We start from the raw sequence: 21455 nt of genomic DNA on the forward strand, positions 1-21455 counted from the left end.
TTTTATTTAGGTTTTTTTTGTTTGTTTCACTCCATTTCCAAAGACCTGTAAAGGCCACGAGCACACGTTGAGTATTTTGGAGAGTTTTTACCTTACTATTTGTAGCAGAAACCAGGAATGTATAATAAATACAGAAGTGGAGCCTGGGAGTGTATTATATGTTTCTTCTGATTGTCCCACTCCTGGTAAAATACCTCGCCAAATACTCAGCGTGTACACATGGCAAAACATTTTTCTTTTTCATCACTTGTTTTTTCTGTGGTGAGCTGACTGTTTTATTGATACCAATTTAGGGTACATATAACCTTCTGATCACTTTTTAGTGCATTTTTTAAGGAGTTGTGACTGAAAAAACCTCAATTCAATTTTTTTTTTCTTAAATTGTTATGGCTTTTACCGTATGAGTTAATAATTATTATGCTTTGATTAAACAGCAATGCCTAACATTTTTATATTTTTAATGGGGGAAAAGCAAAGGGGGATTCAAATGTATTGATAATTTTTCATTTTTAAAATTGTTTACATTTTTTTTTTTTTAATTACCTTAGGGGACTTGAACCTGCAATTGTCTGTCCATTAATAATCTATACTGAAATACCACAGTTTTGCTGTATATAGTGAAAATCTCAGTTTCCTGTTAAACTGTGTATGGTTAACCCCTTCACGACCATGGACGGATATATCCGTCATGGAGCGTGTCCCGTTAAGCCCCGCCCCCTGCCACGGGCAGGCGGCGGTTGGCACACATATCAGCTGTTTTTAACAGCTGACATGTGTGCCTGCATGTTGCGAGTGGAATCGCTTCCACTCGCAACATTTAACCCTTTAAATCTCGCTGCCAAAGTCTGGCAGCAAGATCTATATGCGCGCGGCCATGTTTTTTTACTTACCGCCGCCCCCACCGGAAGTCACGTGCGTGATCACGTGACTTTCGGTGGTTGCCATCGTAGCACAGGGTCATGTGATGACGCATGCAGCTATGAAGTTTCACTTTCGTTTTCCCTCGGCCGCGAGCAGAGAGAAACAGAAAGTGACTGAATCTGCTGTTTACAGCGGTATAGCTGTGATCAGCAGATAGATAAGAGCGATCGGATTGCTGATCGCTATAGCCCCCTAGGGAGACTAGTAAAATAAAAAAAAAAGTTACAAAAAAAGTTTTAAAAAATAAAAACAACCTAAAAGTTTAAATCACCCCCCTTTTCCCCCCATTGAAAGTTAAAGGATTAAAAAATAAATAAATATGCACATATTTGGTATCGCTGCGTTCAGAAATGCCCGATCTATCAAAATATAAAATCAATTAATCTGATTGGTAAACGGTGTAGTGGCAAAAAAATTACAAACGCCAAAATTACGTTTTTTGGTTGCCGCAAGTTTTACGCAAAATGCAATAACAGGCGATCAAAACGTAGCATCTGTGCAAAAATGGTACTATTAGAAACGACAGCTCGAGATGCAAAAAATAAGCCATCACTGAGCCATAGATCCCAAAAAATGAGAACGCTACGGGTTTCAGAAAATGGCGCAAAACGTGCGCCACTTTTATTGGACAAGCTTGTGAATTTTTTAACCCCCTCGATACAAGTAAACCTATACATGTTTGGTGTCTACAAACTCGCACCGACCTCAGGCATCACAACAACACATCAGTTTTACCATATAGTGAACACCGTGAATAAAACATCCCAAAAACTATTGTGCCATCACACTTTTTTTGCAGTTTTTCCACACTTGGAATTTTTTTGCTGTTTTCCAGTACACCATATGGTAAAACTTATGGTTTCATTTAAAAGTACAACTTGTCCTGCAAAAAACAAGCCCTCATATGGCAAGATTGACGGAAAAATAAAAAAGTTACAGCTCTCGGAAGAAAGGGAGCAAAAAACAGAAGCGCAAAAACGGACAGTGCCCCGGGGCTGAAGGGGTTAAATGCGTATTCCCATGTCTAGGATACTATGCCAATATGTAATAGGTAGATAACAGAAAGCAAAGGAGAGAGGTGTTCAATGCCGCGCCAATAGATCACTTCAGCAGATGTTCAGATCAGTGTCACTTTATTGTTATTCAGGTCGACGCGTTTCTGGAGCATCTGCCCCCTTCATCAGGACCACCAGGAATAGAAATAACATTTCTATTCCTGGTGGTAATAATATTTCTATTCCTGGTGGTCCTGATGAAGGGGGCAGATGCTCCAGAAACGCGTCGACCTGAACAACAATAAAGTGACACTGATCTGAACATCTGCTGAAGTGATCTATTGGCGCGGCATTGAACACCTCTCTCCTTTGCTTTCTGTTATCTACCGGTTTTGGTGGCTGCAGCCTTGGATCTATGATACATGCGGTTATAGTAGTTGTGGCTTCTCACAACTGCAATTGGTGAGTAATTTGACTCCCCCCTCCCTACCCCTCACATATTGGGGTAAGACCCTATTGCGCTTGTTTTTCCACAGCTTTTTCTCCAATATGTAATAGGTGTAATAATATTAGCAAATACCTCCAATTAGAAATGTAATATAATTTTCCTGATCAGTTATGTCTCTTGCCTCATGTGCAGGGCATTGCAGCTTGGGTATTCATGGTTACAACCGCTCATGTTGTGACAGTTGGTTAGTTGCTAGTGGTCGTAGTTGGGGATACCTAAGCTTCCGTAGTGCCCTGCAAATGAGGTAAGCGACATCGCTAATCAGTAGAACTATACCACATTTCTAATTGGAGGTATTTGCTATTATTATTAGTATTACACCTTTTACATATTGGAATAGGGTCTTGGAGATGGGAATACTCCTTTATTCTTCGTCAGAGTACCAAGATGGCATGCCATGGTAATCCAATTGGTGGCTCATGATCATGTTTAAAGGGGGCTGGCTGATGGGAGCCAACGCAGGTGAGCATTCCCTTTTAAACGCCACAGATTAATGGCCAGAGATTGTAAACCAGTAGGCGGAGCTGATCTCAGGCCGCGGCTGATAGACAAACACGACGGCTATGTGATCTAGCCGGCATCTGCATTGTGTGTAGGGAGCCCACCTCCTGAGCCCCCTCCAATCCCATACTTGCACATGATAGTGCACTAAGCGGCCCAGTGTTATTAATGTACTCCATATTAAACAGTGATTCATTTGCAAACCCTTCTTTATAAATAGAAGCAAATCCAACACTTAGAGATGTGTGGCGCAGTGATTAATAACTTCTTTTGGCCTGAAGCCACAAATAGATATTCTCTGGAGGGTGGTAACCTTCTATGTAGAACTAAATAATGCCATTAATTTAGCATCCATCCTAGATTAATGGTGGGATGTCCAATAGTGCAGACGATATTTTCTCTATTAGCATATCGACTTCTGCGCTGAACTATATATCATGTAGTGCCAGCATTGGAAAGTTTGGGCTGACTTTCCAGCCTCTGATTTTGATGCTAATTAAGATGAATTATCTCACAACTCCGAATTTAAGATCAAGTGTAAGCACTTGCCTAATGTCATGTAATTGTCTGGCATTACTCCACTTTATCATTGTCATAACTGCAAATGGCTCATTAAAATCAGGAGGGAATGTTTGGGTTCTCTGAGGTTTCCCGCGTAGAGTTTAACCCATCGCCCATGTAATTTTTTTCTTATTATGACACAGAAGTACAAAGAACATTTCTGGAAAACTGATGATTATATGAGCACTGAAAACACTTGTGTGTAAAACCTGCTATGAAAGTTGTGAATCCGTACCGATTCCATGTGTCAATGCTTTGTGTCTCTGCAGAACAGAGATAACTACATCCGCTCCTGTAGATTACTCCCTGATGGGCGCACTCTGATTGTCGGAGGGGAAGCCAGCACGTTATCCATATGGGACCTGGCAGCTCCTACCCCACGTATAAAAGCAGAGCTGACGTCATCCGCTCCTGCCTGCTATGCGCTGGCCATCAGCCCCGATTCCAAAGTCTGCTTCTCCTGCTGTAGCGATGGCAACATTGCCGTGTGGGACTTACACAATCAGACCCTTGTGAGGTAAGTGTACACATGGGCACTCCATAAGACAGTCATTAATTCTCATGGATGTGTTCTACAAACACATCACCTATAATCCTATGTGTATATATTATTTAATAACTCTGCAGCTCCATGTTATCCAAGTCCATCTCCTTCTCTGTACAGAACTGCCCGCCAGTATTTGTTGCATACTGCCACTCAGTCTGTCTGCTGCAGGAATCGGAGCACGCTGTCACTCTGGCATATTTCTTTGCATTTCAAGGTCAATATACTAAGCAATATCATCAAAGCACCTTATGCTGCTATCTAAGACCTAAACGGATGCCGCAAATTGTTATCTTTTGTCCGCCACATATCCTGGAAACCTCCAGACTCCTGAAGAGAGAAATCTCAAATATATCAATGATCCTGATAAATATTGGCAAGCCCTGGATTTTGTAAGTTGTCATCTTGATAATATACGCTAAAGCTAAAGCCACAGCGCTAAAGAATTCAAAAGAAGGGAAAAATGTTTCCATAATGTAGACCCTCTAGGTCACTGGTCCCCAACCCTTCAGACCTTGAGAGCAGCATCCAACCCTGAGAGAAGGTGGCAAGCCACATCCAGCTAACAGTAGCGACATCCAGAGTCACCATTACCGGTATAATGACAGCCAAAGCTCCTCCACAGAAATTACACCGAGGCAGTATCTCAATATCCAAGCGTTCCTACCCTACCCCCGTTCAGATCTGCTCTTCTGTGTTGGGGCGACTCTAAAAATTCTTCATCTGGAGATCCGCTCTTCATAGCTGTTTGCAAGACCTGGTGCTAATGGAATAAGCTGGTCGACAGCCACTAGCCACACATCACGTTCCCAGGAGCCACATGTTGGATACCCCTGCTCTGGGTGATCTTTTATATGGTAACGTATTATCTAAATTAATAAAAAATAAAACGATAGTCTTCCTGCTCGATACCTGGTTGTCATACTTGGATGGTCATTTTTCCCCGAAAATAAGCCCCAGCATGATTTTACAAGATGTCTGGAGTATGCTTGAAATATAAACCCTACACCAAAAATAAGCCCTAGTTACAGGGCCGGCGTTGGGGGAATCAAACTTCAAAAATTCTCAGGGCCACACTTTCTTGGGGAGCCCAGCAGTTGTATTCCGAGATTCAGATTGTTTAAGGACCTTTGATGACCTCACAGTCAGGTCTCTTAATTGCAGGAGCCTAAAAGAACTGAGCAGGAGACCCTGTCTTATTTTCGGGGAAACACAGTACTTCCAAGATTGCCTCTTTTGTCCAATTGTTTGAGTATTAAGATCCGCCCAGTTCAACTATCTCTTCATCAGTTGTAAACTCTTTGTACTGATCCACTATATACGTATTGCAGAATGTGCCCACTGCTAACAGCACATTAGCATGAGAGGAGTAATAAGCGTTACTGAATGATCCGATGATCACAGCGGTCTCCCAATTTTATTTCTCGGAACAGTAAACCGGCCGGGCAGAACTCTAACCCAGGTTCATAGACTTACTTCAATTTTACTAATTTTAATACCCAGTATCATTGCTTTGCAATACACAAAGGTCTTCTCTTGACTAGCTTGTCAGTAGATATTTTTTTTTTCCTTTTCCCACCCTGTCTGTATTTTGCGGCTTTCTGCCTTGTAATCTTGAGAGTTGGAAATCAATGAACAACACAATGAGACAGAGCGTTCAAAGCCCAAAATGGTGGCACCTGATGAATGGGCTGATTTTGTCTCTTTCATGCAATGATTGTCCTTAGTGATCAGTAATACTGGGTGAAGGCAAAATTACATAGTGTCTGATTAGTGGAGACTTCTCGCCTAATACTGATGGCTCAGACACTTTTAGTTACATCGTCGAAGTTAAGAATTGCAAGGACGACACTGAACAATATACTCCATTAATGTAGAAGGCGCATTCATGCACAAGGGGAATTTATTCTTCGATTATTTTACTTTAAGCGCCACTTCTACTTTGAAAAAAAAAATGGGTGGGGTTTAATAAGAGGCGGGTGGTCAACAAAGATTCAGCAGATTAAGTTTAAAGGGAATCTGTCAGTAGATTTTGCTATTTCATCTAACAGCCGTATAATGTGAGGGAAGTGAGCCTGATTCCAGAAATGTGTCTCTTTATTAAGCTGTGTGCTTTTATTTCAGTACAATCAGTGTTTTATCAGCAGATTATCACTGTCTGACTACATGTCTCCTGCAGGCTAATCTGTATAACCCCACCCCTACCACAGATTGATTGAAAGCTTGCTGACAATTTAGTGTACACAGGAAGCTGACAATTTGGGGTGTGGGTGGGGTTATACACAAGCCAGAAGGCTTAGCTCTTCTAAATCATACAAAACAACGATTTTATCAAAACTGCATTAAGCAGTCCAGTAAGTGATACATTTATGAAATTCGGTTCTCTGACTCTACATCATTCTGCTATCAGATTCCATAGCAAAAACCTGCAGATTCCCTCTAATGCCAGAAAATAAGTCCAAAAGCACTTGTAGCAGGAGTAGGTTTTATTTTCTTGCCATAAATAAGAAAAAGTCGACTCCTTTAATGTGAACAATCTTTAGTTTAAGTGTCTCAACATAATTTAAATTATAATGCCAATTTTTCACTGGCTAATGGGTAAGCGTGCTTGCTGATACTGGTGCATGTCTTAAAGGAGTTATCTCAGAGGAGACCAAATTCTTTGCACATGGGGTCCTACCTTTAGGACTAAAAGGCCGCTTTACATGCAACGACATCGCTAACGAGATGTCGTTGGGGTCAATGAATTTGTGACACACATCCGGCCTAGTTAGCGATATCGTTGCGTGTGACACGTACGAGCGACTGCTAAATGATGCAAAATACTCACCAAATCGTTGATTGTTGACACGTCGTCTATTTCCCAAATATCGTTGCTGATTTTGGACGCAGGTTGTTCATCGTTCCTGAGGCAGCACACATCGCTACGTGTGACACCCCAGGAACGACAAACAACACCGTACCTGCGTCTTCCGGCAACGAGGTGGGTGTGACTTTCATGCAGCTGCTCTCCGCCCCTCCGCTTCTATTGGACGGCTGCCGTGTGACATCGCTGTGACGCCGCACGAACCGCCTCCTTAGAAAAGAGGCAGTTCGCCGGCCACAGTGACGTCGCTAGGAAGGTAAGTATGTGTGATGGGTACTAGCGATTTTGTCCGCCACGGGCAGCGATTTGCCCGTGACGCACAAACGACGGGTGGGGGGTGCGATCGCTAGCGATGTCAGAGCGTGTAAAGCCCCCTTTATTCCGTCTCCAGTATGGGGTTCCCCTGTTTTGTCTAGTGGCGACACATACGTCTGCTCACTCCTTTCGCTGCTAAGGGAGTTCTGAATACAGCGTGAGAATATTTGCTCGGATTTATTCTGAACTCCTATAGCAGTGAGTAGTACAAGCAAGTGCCGCCCCTACCAATCACTGGTGATGAGATGATTGGGAGCTCCTCTTTTAAAGTTTCTGTCTTTTTGTAAAAGTTTTTATATATTATAGGTGCTGCATAATATTGCTGATTGGGAAGGGGGCAGGGTTCTGAGACCCTACACCCTCTCCCCCCACCAAGCGATCAAAACACTGCCTAAAAGTGTGCATCCCCTGCATGAGCTGTACTAATAAACCCATCCGCTGACAAGCCAGGTCATAAGAAAACCTTCATGGATTGTAAAGCAATGATGCTAATTAGTGAAATGAGTAAAATCAGTCTATGAACCTGGGTTAAAGTTCTGTCTGGCCGGTTTACTGTTCTAGGAAACAAAATCATGTACTGGGAGACCGCTGTGATTGTCGGATCAGTCAGTAACGCTTTTTACTACTCCCTTGCTAATCTGCCGATGGCAGCGGGGACATTGTGCCAATATGAATATAGTAGATCAGTAAAAGCTTGAGTTTTATACCTGATGAAGAGATAATAGTCCCAGCAGATGTCACCAGCTCTCACAGTATTCTAAAACACTTGGTCAAAAGTATGTCCATGTATGACCATCCAAGAATGGCCACCAGATATCGAGCAGGCAAGACTATATTTCATACTTATTTTTTATTACTTTAGATAATATGTCACTATCTAAATATCATTTACAGTTTGTATGTTATGGGACGCATCATTTTCCCCTTATTTTGGATTTTTGAGAACTGTGGCTTTAACTGCAGTTCTAAAGTTTACTATTATGGTAACTTCCAAAACCAAGGCTTGCCAATGTTTATCATGATCTTTCATATGTTATGAGGTTGTCATTGGTGTGGCATTGCGTATTAAGTAGTTGTCTTTGGTTAATGACAGTGCCTTTTAAACAGTTGACTTCATTATACTATTAGTGCACAGATTATTCACATTGCGATCCATCCCATCATCCATGTCAGAGAAGGGGGTAGGGTATAATCTTTTTTTCAGGGCTGGAGATATAGTGTTTTGTGTATTACTTCTATTCTCTTCAGGAGATGATGCTAGGCCTACGTGTGACTCTGGGGGAGGGGTGTAGGCGGAGTTATAGGTCTGTGCTCATTGCTGACTTGCAGACCAGCACAAGGAATGATGGGAAATGTAGTAAGAAGGGAGCAGAGGCTTCTGAACAGGAAGTGATCACTATTAGAGATGAGCGGTGTTTGAATCAAACTGTTCACCAGTCTCAAATTCGACCTCTTTTAGGCGATGTTCGAGTTGTTCGACGAACACGAACAATTAGCCTCAAGTTCGACAGTTCGAGGTTATGTTCGATAACGGTTCGATCACAAAAAGCGTAACTGGCTTTTCACAGTAATACGGTCATTCAATGTTAATACACTGGAACCTTGGTTAACGAGGACAATACGTTCTGGGAGTGTGCTTGTTAAACAAGTTACTAGTTTAGCAAAGCAAGATTTCCTATAGGAAAGAAATTATTGCAATGCGGACAATTCCTTCCACAACTTGTTAAATGTCCCATCCTGGTTCCCTATTGTGCCATTCCACACACGTACACATTATGCTTACCTTACTTTCCGTTCCATCGCCGGCCTCCTGGGACTTGCAGTTCGCCGGTACAAGATGTGTATCGGGTAACCATCGCGACAAGGGAGGAACTTCCTCTGTCAGACGCTACTCAAAGGCAGTGCGCTGGCCAATCAGAGACAAGTGGCTCCTGCCTTTGACGTCAGTGCTCTGGCAGCGGAAGTTCCGGCATCGGTCGCGATGGTTACCTGTTACACATCTTGTACCGGCGAACTACAAGTCCCAGGAGGCCGGCGATGGAACGGTAGGTAAGGTGAGCATAATATGTGTGTGTGCATCCGTGTTTGTGCATGTTTGTTTGTGTTTGCGTGCCATTGTTTTCAATGGTGTTCAAAGGTGTTCGAAAGTGTTCGACGAATGTTTGTCGAACGTTAGTCGAACACACTCGCCGTTTGACGAACCGAACTGAACTCGAACACTAGGGTGGTGGCTCATCTCTAATCACTATGACAATATATCTGGTGCCAGGCGCAGCAAGTGAAGCAAAAAGGCATAAAGCAACATGAAACTTGGCTATATGGGCATTATACGTAATCCTTTACAGCAAAACTAATAATGGGGTCAGGGTAGAGGAATAGTTGAATAAATCAAAACTTGTATTTCTCCCCTGCACAGATGCCAGGGTAACAAACTCTCTATTTTTGAGTTTTCAGCTGTCCACTATGTACATGATAAAGCAATTGTTCCGAAAAGTGTTTACCGTATCATTGAATTTTTACTTGTCTATATCAAAATTCCAGTAGGTCAGAAATTTACATACACCCAAATGACTTTGCCTTTAAATAGTTTGGAAATTTCCAGAAAACTATGTTGGGGATTTAAAAGCTTTTCATGGCCAAATTGATATCACTTGAGTTAGTTGGAGTGTAGATATAGCAGTATTGGAGTATACATATGGCGATATTTTAAGGCCTACTTGCGGCTTTACCTGACATCATGGGAAAAGCAAATAATTCCACCAATACATGATAAAATTTAATGTGCATCTGTACTAGTCTATTGTATCCTTGTAACCAATTTCCAAATGCCTGAAGGTGCCATGTCCATCTATTCAAAGAATCTGCGATTTTAAGCACCATGGAAGCAGGCAGCTCTCATATCATTCAGTAAGGAGACTCTCTCCATTGCCTACAAATGAGCATACTTTGGTGCTAAAAATGTAAATCAAAGAACTTGAGATAACCCGCTTGTGAAGATGTTGGAGGTAAAAGATACAAAATTATCAATATCAACAGTTTACATGTGTTCCATATCTACAAGATCTGAAAGGCCACTCTGCAGAAAGAAGCCCTTGTTCCAAAAGTGGGATAAAAAAGTCAGGTCACAATTTGCAGTGGCACATGGTAACACTTTTTTGTGAAATGTGCTCCAGTGTGCATTGAGTGCCACGAAGCAATAAACATGGGCACACCAAACTCACTAATACACACTCCCAGGAAGACTTTACCACATTCAAACAAGCAAATTTCACATTCAAATCGGCCCTCACCTCTGCTAAACAGGACTATTTCACAACCCTCATATCTTCTTTATCATACAATATCCTGTTAAGTCTTTCACCTCTCCAGTCCGTCCATAATTTTGCTACCTGACGTACCACTCCCCTTGCAACTGCTCCACTTCTACTCTCTGCAAGTCCCTTATTGGCTTCCAATTCCCCAACATATCTGGATGAAATTGCAAACGTTGACCTACAAAGCCATCCATAACGAACTCTGTAAATCTCCCATTGTCCAAGTAATCTTCAGTGCTCCCAAGACCTCCAATCATCTCCAAAACATCTCCCAAGTATCCCCCATCCTCTGTAATTCTGTGCCCCAACTTATTCGTTTATCTATCACATTCGGAATTTTCAGACGGAAAACCCATCTCTTTAAAAAAAAAAAAAAAAAGCTTACAACCTGCAATGACCCTGCTGCAACCTTCACACCAATGCAGCTGCGTCAAGCAAACTACCTACTGTCTTCTCCGTTTTCCTGTAGATGGTAAACCCTCAAGGGCACGGCCCTCTCCCCCTATGTTCCAGTCTGTATGTTAGTTTGTTCATTATAATTAGCATTTTGTATGTAAACAGATTTTCATGTATACAGCACCATGGAATCAGTGGTACTCTAAAAACTAATAATAAGTTAACAGAAATGAAATGGTTTGACCATAATAACCATCATTTTTATGGAGTTAAAAACTTGAGTCTTGTATACCAGGGAACACCATCCCCACTGTGAAGCACAGCGGTGGCAGCATCATATTGTGGAGGAGCTTCTCTGATGGAAGAATTGCTGGTCTTAATATATATGACATTATCAGGAAAAGAAATTACGTGAAAATTACCAACATCTCAAGTTTGCAGGCAGCTGGGTAAGGCTTGGGCACAATCAGGTCTTCCAAATGGACGATGATGTCAAGTATGGTGGCAAGATGGCTTAAGAGCAACAAAGGGAGGATCACTACAAAGCCCTGATTTTGGTCAGAACCGAAGAAACATATGCAAGTAAAGCCTGCTTTACACCATACGATCCAGCATACGATATTGTATGCGATCGTACCCGCCCCATCGTATGTGCGGCACGTTCAATTTGTTGAACGTGTCGCACAAACGAGTAACCCCCCGTCACACGTACTTACCTGTCCATACGACCTTGATATGGGCGGCGAACGTCCACTTCCTGGAGTGGGAGGGACGTTCGGTGTCACAGCGACGTCACATGGCAGCTGGCCAATAGAAGCGGAGGGGCGGAGATGAGCGGGACGTAAACATCCCACCCACCTCCTTCCTTCCGCATTACCGGCCGGGAGCCGCTGGACGCAGGTAAGATCTGTTCATCGTTCCCGGGGTGTCACACACTGCGATGTGTGCTACCCCGGGTATGATGAACAACCTGACGTTCAATATTTAGGAATTGAACGACGTGTGTGCGATGAACGTTTTACCGTTCAATCGCAATCGCACGTAGCTGTTACACACTGCAATGTACCTTACAATGCCGGATGTGCGTCACTTACGACGTGACCCCGCCGACACATCGGAAGATATATTGTAGCGTGTAAAGCGGCCTTTAGGAGTCCTACAAATCTTAATTGCAACCGGGTATTTTTTCAGAAGATATGGAGCGAAATTCTAGCGTCTTATCGTGAGACGCTTGTGGAAGGTGATCTAAAACGTGGTAACATTGCCTTGGGTCATAAGTACTAACCAGGTGTATGTAAATTTCTGAGCCACAGGGAATCTGAGGAAAGAAATAAAAGTTGAAATTAATCATTGTCAGTAGTAATATTCTGACATTCTTGAAATAAAGCCATGATCCTAACTGATCTAAGAGAGGGAATGTGTGCTAGGATTAACTGTCAGGAGTTGTGACTTTAATGAATATAGCTAAGGTGTATGTAAGCATATGACTTCAGCTGTATACACTATCATTTATGGGATACAATATACGTTTATTAGCTTTTAAGTGCTTTTCCCTTTCAAGTTATGATGGTACACTCCCCAATATAGGTGGCTCAGCCGTCAGAAACATGTTGGCGCCAAGTCCTGCATGGATCACTGTCTCTCTCATGTTTGTCCAATTATCATAGAGCTGGCATTGTAGGAATGGTTACGTTGTGCTCAGAATAAAGAGGCGTGCTGAGAGATTTATGATGTTGGGAGGCTATCGTGCTTTGAAATGGCTAATCCCACTAGCTTCTGGATGTTCTAGGTCAGCATAAACCTGTTTTTTTTTTTTCTTCATCTTTTGATGCCCTAGTTGATAGCGGGGAAGAAAAACTGGTTTTCAACCATTTCCAGAAAATGCCAAGTTCAGAGGTGCTTCTAAGACCTATTCAGTTTCATCTTTAGCTTAGAAAGAAATGAGGAATTGTGTACCTCCCATAACGCTACGCCCCCTACTAATATGGAGGTCCGTGGTCTAGTCTTTATATAGAGGTTATGTTTTAACTAGGTCCCTGGGCTGTTCGGCTTGTGTTGCACTGACGCCATCGACTTAATGTAACCTGTGTCACATTAGCCTTAATTGGTAAGTGGCTTTACTTGCTGGAGTTTTGTTTGGGTTTTAACTAAACTGCCATGAAATGAGATCTCATGGTAATGGATTTAATGTCCCTTTCTATTTATAAGCCATGTGTGGGTCAATATGTAAGCTGAAGGTTTTATTCCACTTCTGCTCTTTGCTTCCACCCTTTAACCCATGGCAGATGTGATGGGGTTAAGCTTGGAGTCATCATTGAGTGATACTGTGATCCAGATTGTCCTGTCCTCATACCTTTCTCAGTCACTCTGTTGCAGTTGTATATTTACATATTTTACAGCTCAGTGGTTGAGTTATACACGCTTATGTTGTTTTCAGGAATTTCCCTCCAGTCACTTCTGTTTGTAACACCACAGTATCTAGTGACAAAGATTTAAGGTCGCTGGCGGAGTATCAAGCTGCCGGTGCGTGTACGCAACCCACAGAGATAAATATATTTGTGCCCTCTGAAGATGACGGTTCAGGCGATGTTCTAGCAAACTATGTCCTCCTACTGATTAGTATGACTTGATTATATTTTTGGTTATTCGGATACGTTCAGTTGTCTCGTTTTCTAGACCATTTTCTCCGTTTGAGCTTAACTGTCTGATGATTCAATGTACGATTTCCAGCTCATTGATTTCAAAGACATGCCAAACTAGTGGACTCTGCTTCTTGCTGCAGCCATGACATGTTTACTGAGAGACGTGTGCCTACTGCAGTCAGTGACTGTCTGTAGCGTGTCACTCCTGTGGCCAGTGATTGGCCGCCAAGGTCACGTGTCCCTTCTTAAGTAGAGACCGACCGAGGACTCGGCGGCATCAAAAGGAGGGCAGAGGATTGCTGAGGTGACAACTAGTGTATTTTATGAAGTATGCTAACCAAATGAGGAAAATATTTCTCCTCGCCCAACAACACCTTGAAAAGAAAATATTAGGAGAATTTGTCCACAATGATTTTTATTCTGTCGCATTTTCTGCAGCTCTTGTGCCGCCAAGAAAAACTGATGGGGTGGGGAATAACCAAGGCAGGGTTTTATAGTATCTATTCTCTTACTCCAGACCAAGCAGAAGGGAAGACTACTTCTGCAGTTGTTTTTTTGTATCTAGATGCAGCTTTGGACTTCTATCGCATATTGGTTTTTTTTTATGTGTGTCTGTTTTCGGCTTGTTTTTCTATATTTAGGAATCTGTCGTCAGGTTTTTCCTACTTTATCTATGAGCAGCATAATATATGAAAAGAGACCCTGATTCCAACCATGTACCACTTAACTTATATACTCGAGTGTAAGCTGAGGCACCTAATTTTACCACAAAAAACTGGGAAGACTTATTGACTCGATTATAAGCCTAGGGTGGGAAATGCAGCAGTTACTGGTAGCAATGTGCCCTTATTGTCTCCTGTAGTATGTGCCCTTATTTTCCCCTGTAGTAATGTGCCCATATTGTCCCCTGTAGTAATGTGCCCATATTGTCTCCTGTAATAATGTGCCCGGTAGTAAGTAATGTGCTATTCAAAGAAGGGTATTTGTTGTAATAGGGCTCACTCGCTCCTGTAGCTGATCTAATCCGAGCAGTGATAAGGCCCTGGTGCTTAAACAATCATTGCAGGTAAATAACAGCACATACCTTGTTAAGAGACACATCTCTGATTGCGGTCTTCAGATTACATAGCAAAAACCTCCTGACACATTCCCTTTAAGGCTATGTGCGCACGTTGCGTAAATTCATGCAGTTACGCTGCGCTTTGCAGCGCAGCATAACTGCATGCGTCCTGCGTCCCCTGCACAGTCTATGGAGATTGTGCAGGGGCCGTGCGCACGTGGCGTCTCAGAGCGCAGCGCTTCGGCTACTGCCGAAGCGCTGCGCAAAAAGAAGTGACATGTCACTTCTTCCGTGCGCTTTGCCGGCAGCTCCTGCTCTGTCTATGGCAGGAGCTGCAGGCAGAGCGCACGTTCTCGCCGGCACCATGCGCTTCAGAACGGAGCTTTTCAGCTGCGCTCTGAAGCGCACCTTTTCGGTGCTGGGCTAGTACGCAACGTGTTTAAATAATGTCTGTATAGGAATAAGATGTGCCAAATTCTTTTAAGAGGTGCACGCCACTTATTATTTTTGCCCCTCTTCTCAGTGGCGTGCACCTCACCACAAATGCTACTCCATTCTGGGAATGGAGTAACATATGTGGCATAAGATATGGCAGCAGTTTTCATTAATTTCATAGGCGGCTGTAGCCATGATCCGTCCTTTCTTGACTCCTCCCCAGGCCTGCCCATTCTGTCGGAGCTGCCTGAAAGCTTGAAAACCCCCAAAAGTTGCTATAATTTTGTGAAACGCCTCATTTTGGAAAAATTTTGCAACAGTTCAAAGTGTCCTTACTTTTCTATTTAACCTCCAAAATATTGCTGTAATTAATTAATCGGCCATTGAGGGTATCAGATCCCAAGTCGTGGACCTAAGGCAATAAAAAATAGTTAGCCATCACATCCAAAGTGAAGTAAATGTGTAAGTGCACAGTTCTTTGCCTGTAATGCTAAAGCAAACCACAAGAGATGAAAGTGCACTCTATGAGCACTAAAAAGTACTTACATAATTATATATGAAGGCTACATTTCATTACTGCCATATCTACAACATATATATATATATATATATATATATGCACAATCCATAAAATTGTATAACCCCTTTTGTTAAGGTGACCATACACCTAACTCTCTCTTCTCCTGGACTTGGACCTCAGATATTCTCTGCAGAGTAGGACAGATGGGAGGAGTCCCCAGCCAAAAGGAAGGCAGCCACACTCCCTATGTGCCAAAAGGAAGGCAGCCACCCTCCCTATGTACCAAAAGGAAGGCAGCCACCCTCCCTATGTACCAAAAGGAAGGCTGCCACACTCCCTATATACCAAAAGGAAGGCTGCCACCCTCCCTATGTACCAAAAGGAAGGCTGCCACACTCCCTATGTACCAAAAGGAAGGCTGCCACACTCCCTATATACCAAAAGGAAGGCTGCCACCCTCCCTATGTACCAAAAGGAAGGCTGCCACACTCCCTATGTACCAAAAGGAAGGCTGCCACACTCCCTATGTACCAAAAGGAAGGGTGCCACACTTCCAATGTACCAAAAGGAAGGCAGCCACACTCCCTATGTACCAAAAGGAAGGGTGCCACACTTCCAATGTACCAAAAGGAAGGCTGCCACACTCCCTATGTACAATGGTAAGAAACAAGTTGAAGACCGGACCTCTAACCTAACACAAAGGACCCAGTTCTCAAAAATATTCTGTCTTCAGCTCCTGGGCAGCATTGACAGCACTTTTCCTGCAATGCCTTATACACATTTTACTAATGCTTACATACTTAGGTTTTGTGTTCTCTTTCCATGTTTTGCCGGTAGTTTTACATCACTTGAATTCTCATTTTTATGAAATGATTACACTGGAGGACTACATCATAGTTTCCTAAAGCTGCCTGGGTGACCTAATTGCTGCATATTGTATTCTGGCAATAATAGAAATGTTGTGTTCTGATATTTCTGGAAAAAACTGAAAACCTACTCAATGGAGAGAAATGTCTTTGTGTATAAATTATGCTCCGACATCTCCTCATTTGTTTTGACAGGCCCAGAGAGACAAGATTGCTTGTTGTTTAGGAGAGTCGTTTTAATAATACTAATCAGTTTCTGTTGTAGCATATGTGACTTTATCTTTGTGTACTTCGTGTGATTCACCGTGTTGAAGATGCCTTTTTTTATGTTTTCCATAATCAGGCAATTCCAGGGCCACACAGATGGAGCCAGCTGTATTGACATTTCTAATGATGGTACCAAGCTCTGGACTGGAGGATTGGACAACACCGTACGGTCCTGGGATCTACGTGAAGGCCGACAGCTCCAGCAACACGACTTCACTTCACAGGTACAGTCAGGTCATTATGTAAAGGAAGGGTTGACATGGCAGAAGCTGTTTTCATGTTCGCCATAGCTCCTGTGTATGAAAGTCTTATCTTCTTGCTTTCTATCACTGTCTCCCTTTCTTTCCATTCATAAAGAGCAGAGGATGAACGGGGATATACCGCTCCACCGTGGAAGAAACGCCGATCCAAATATGGTAGAATTGGTGTTTTTTTTGTTTTTTTTTATTTTATTTTTTTTATTGTATATTCATTTTTTAGACTTAATTTTCCTTCTTTAGGACAAAAAAAAAATCACATATTGATTAGTTTTTTGTTTTGCTGAAGGAGAATTAAGTCTGCGGAATGTGTTGTCAATAAAAAAATCACCAATTCTACCATCTCTGGATTGATGATTGTTCCACAGCAATGTTTATCCCGTTCATCCTCTGTTCTTCATCATCTCCGCCTAGGGTGCTGCAGCAACATTTAAGATATTGGTATATGGGAGGTGCATGAGAAGTGGGAGTAACCCATTAATGTCCAAATGAGAAAATCCACCGCACTCTCAGTAGTAATTGTGAATACTTGAGTAAAGTTTATTCATAAAGGTCGCACACACGTGAAGATTACATTTTGTTGGTAAATCAAAGCGACAAATAATAAGAATGCTGCAGCAGTATACACACTTCAATAGTGGTTGTAACTTTCACACTACTCCAGGTGAGCCTCACTATTTACAAGATTCCACAGTATATCCCAGATAAGACCCTATTTTGCGCTCCTTATGTCTTTCCAGTTTCTCCTCAACCTTTATTTCCATTAAAAGCGCTTGATTTCTTATAGAAAGATTAGTTTAGCAATACCTCCTATGGGCACAGATGTTTCCCAATTCCAGTTTTGCCATAGCATTACGTAAATTACGAGCCCCATAGCAGCAATGATGTAATTGCTGATCTTATTTCTTGCCCTTTTTATACTGAAATACTATACGAACGGGTGACTGTTCATCTGCACTAATGCGTGAATGGTAAATGTTCAGTACTTTGTGAAAGGTTTTTGTTTTTCATTTTATTAATTCTATCAAATTATAGTAAGTGCATTAAACAGGCTCTCCGGAGAGCAGACAAGGCCCTCTTTAATGCGGTAGGCTTATATCACAAGCCCATTTTAACCTTTTTCTGGTAAAGCTAAAGTGGCTCGGTAGATAGAAGTAGGGATTTTAACCTGAGATGTACTTTGTGCTACCAAATGATGATCTTTCCATCTTTTTATTTCCAGATCTTCTCATTGGGATACTGTCCAACTGGTGAATGGTTAGCAGTGGGCATGGAGAACAGCAATGTGGAAGTTTTGCATGTCACCAAGCCAGACAAATACCAGCTGCATCTTCATGAAAGCTGTGTTCTCTCCCTCAAGTTTGCCCATTGCGGTAGGTCGTTATTGGCTTTGCTTTTAGAATTGTTCCATTTTCACAGGCTGCTCCTCCGCAGTGTAGACTTCTGATGCCAAGGGGTTGATTTCTTGCTCATGAATTTTTCAGAGGATTACAGTGGATAAGGTAGCTTACATGGGTCACTGTAATGCTCTTCAACAATTATCTTAAGTCCTTTTAACCCATCATGGGTCCGATAATTGAGCATACGTATGTATGTATATCTAATGGTCTACATAGAAGTATGTATTATTCTAGAAGTAAGATGTTATTGGAGTATTCACGTTCTTCCATGTACAGACTGCACTCATATCTTCACTATAAAATTTAATGTGTTATATGCTTTGGTTTTAGGAAAATGGTTTGTGAGCACTGGAAAGGACAACCTACTTAATGCCTGGAGAACACCTTACGGTGCCAGTATATTCCAGGTAATCTTCCATTCTCCATTTCAATGGATGCTGTATTAGTTTTTTTTTAATGAATCAATAATGAATCTGATACATGAAACACATGACGCAATCTAAATTAATAGAAACTTGCAGACAAACAAAAGTTAGAGTCCTCTAGTTTTCCTCAGCTGCTGACGCAAACGGAGTTAAACTAACCAAGCCTATTGTTATAAAGTCTATGCTATTTATAAACTGCATTGTAATAGAAAATCCCGAGACCTGATACCTAAAGCTTTACTAATAATCTGATACTGTATGTGAGGGTAAGTTAGAGTGGAAGGAAGACGAGAAGTTGGCCATGCACTGTGGGGTTTATTTTCATAAACCAGGTATTTCTATTTTTATATCTAATAAAATTCCTTTCCAAGAGCATCTAATTGTTTACATACTCTTAAAATATTGATTTCCATGAGCAGTATATCGTTGAATTTTCCAAAAATTGAAGCAGAAGAATAGCCAGATTTAAAATATATATGTGCATCTCAATAAATTAGAATATCAAAAAGTTAATTTATTCCAGTAAGGCTGCTTTCACACATCCGGTTTTTGCTGTGCGGCACAATCCGGCTCTTTGCATAAAAAACGCAAGCGTTTTTTTTTTTACCGCTGGTTGCGTTTTTTCCGCATAGACTTTCATTAGTGCCTCATTGTGCCACATGGCCTTGCGTTCGGTCCGGTTTTTGCCGGATGCAGCATATTTAGCCCATGCGGCGGCCGGATGGAACGTTGCCTGGCACGTTTTTTTGACCGGCGGAAAAAAACGCATCGCGCCGCATCCGGCCGATGCAGCGCTTTTTCCAATGCATGCCTAGGGACGCCGGATGCGGCGAGATGCGGCAAAAATCGCATCCGGTCGCCACATGCGGTTTTTTGCACTGCGCATGCTCAGTAGCGTGCCGCAACCGGCAAAAAAACGGACGGGCCGCATGTAAAAACTTATGCAAAGGATGCTTTTTTTTCGCCGCATCCGTTGCATAGGTTTTAGAGCCGAATTTAGCCGCACTGCTAAAACTGGATGTGTGAAAGCAGCCTAATTCAGTACAAAAAGGGAAACGCATATATTATATAGAGTCATTACAAACAGAGTGATCTATTTCAAGTGTTTATTTCTTTTAATGTTTATGATTATGGCTTACAACCAATGAACACCCAAAATACATTATCTCGGAAAATTAGAATAATTACCACAAAACATCTGAAAGGCTTCCTAAGTGTTTAAAATGGTCCTGTAGTCTGGTTCAGTAGACTACACAATCATGGGAAAGGCTGCTGAACCACAAAAGGTCATTGCTAAAGAAGATGGCTGTTCAGAGTGCTGTATCCAAGTATATTAATGGAAAGCTGAGTGGAAGGAAAAAGTTGTGGTAGAAAAAGGTGCACAAGCAACCAGGATAACCGCAGCCTTGATAACATTAAGGCCATTCAAAAATTTGGGGGAGATTCACAAGTAGTGGACTGCTGCTGGAGTCAGTGCTGCAAGAACCACCACACACAGACATATCCAGGACATGGGCTACAATTGTCGCATTCCTTGTGTCAAGCCACTCATGACCAATAGACAACGCCAGAAGCGTCTTACCTAGGAAAAGTATAAAAAGAACTGGACTGTTGCTTGGAAATCAAGATCCTAGAGTCTGGAGGAAGAGTGGAGAGGCCACAATCCAAGCTACTTGAGGTCTAGTGTGAAGTTTCCACAATCAGTGATGGTTTGGGGAGCCATGTCTTCTGCTGGTGTAGGTCCATTGTGTTTTATCAAGACCAAGGTCAGCCATCTACCAGGAAATTTTGGAGCACTTCATGCTTCTCATGCTGTTCACACTACCAAAAGTACCAATACCTGATTTAATAACCACAGTATCACTGTGCTTGATTGGCCAGCAAACTCGCCTGACCTAAACCACATAGCGAGTCTTTGGGGTATTGTCAAGAGGAAGATGAGCAACACCAGACCCAACAATGCAGACGAACTGAAGGCTGCTATCAAAGCAACCTGGGTTTCCATAACCCCTCAGCAGTGCCACAGGCTGATCGCCTCCATGCCACGCCACATTGATGCAATAATTTATACAAAAGGAGCCCCGACCAGGTATTGAGGGCATTTACTGTACAGACTTTTCAGGAGGCCAACATTTCTGAGTTTAAAGTCAAATTTCATTTGGTCTTATATAATATTCTAATTTTCTGAGATAATGACTTTTGGGTTTTCATTGGCTGTAAGCCATAATCATCAACATTAGCAGAAATAAACACTTGAAATAGATCAATGCTTGTAATGACTGCATAATATGTGTTTCCCTTTTGTATTGAATTACTGAAAGAAATTAACTTGTTGATATTCTAATTTATTGAGATGCACGTGTGTGTGTGTCTGTGTGTGTGTGTGTGTATTTTTTATATATATATATATATATATATATATATATATATATATATATATATATATATATATATATATATATATATATATATATAAATAAATAACAAAAGTGAGTACACTTCACGCATTTGGGAATATTTTATTCTATCTTTTAATTGGCCAACACCGAAGATATGGCACTGTGATACAATGTAAAATAGTCAGAGTACAGTTTGTATAACAGTGTAAATTTGTTGTGTCCTCTAAATAACTCAACACACAGCCTGTAATGTCTAAACCGCT

The 21455-nt window shown here is 41.9% G+C and overlaps 1 protein-coding gene across 3 annotated transcripts in view; it reads left to right on the plus strand.

Moving 5' to 3' along the window:
* The window catches only part of LOC142245497 (transducin-like enhancer protein 4), a 180885-nt gene that overhangs the window by 132404 nt on the left and 27026 nt on the right, over nt 1–21455 (plus strand). For all 3 annotated transcript variants that reach the window (XM_075318260.1, XM_075318245.1, XM_075318252.1), the window contains 4 exons: nt 3756–4003; nt 16788–16935; nt 18191–18341; nt 18699–18775. In XM_075318260.1, the coding sequence (XP_075174375.1) occupies nt 3756–4003; nt 16788–16935; nt 18191–18341; nt 18699–18775 (624 nt within the window). The remainder of the gene's footprint in view (nt 1–3755; nt 4004–16787; nt 16936–18190; nt 18342–18698; nt 18776–21455) is intronic.

Source organism: Anomaloglossus baeobatrachus, chromosome 1, assembly GCF_048569485.1.
Source record: "Anomaloglossus baeobatrachus isolate aAnoBae1 chromosome 1, aAnoBae1.hap1, whole genome shotgun sequence".
Taxonomy (NCBI): Eukaryota; Metazoa; Chordata; class Amphibia; order Anura; family Aromobatidae; genus Anomaloglossus; species Anomaloglossus baeobatrachus.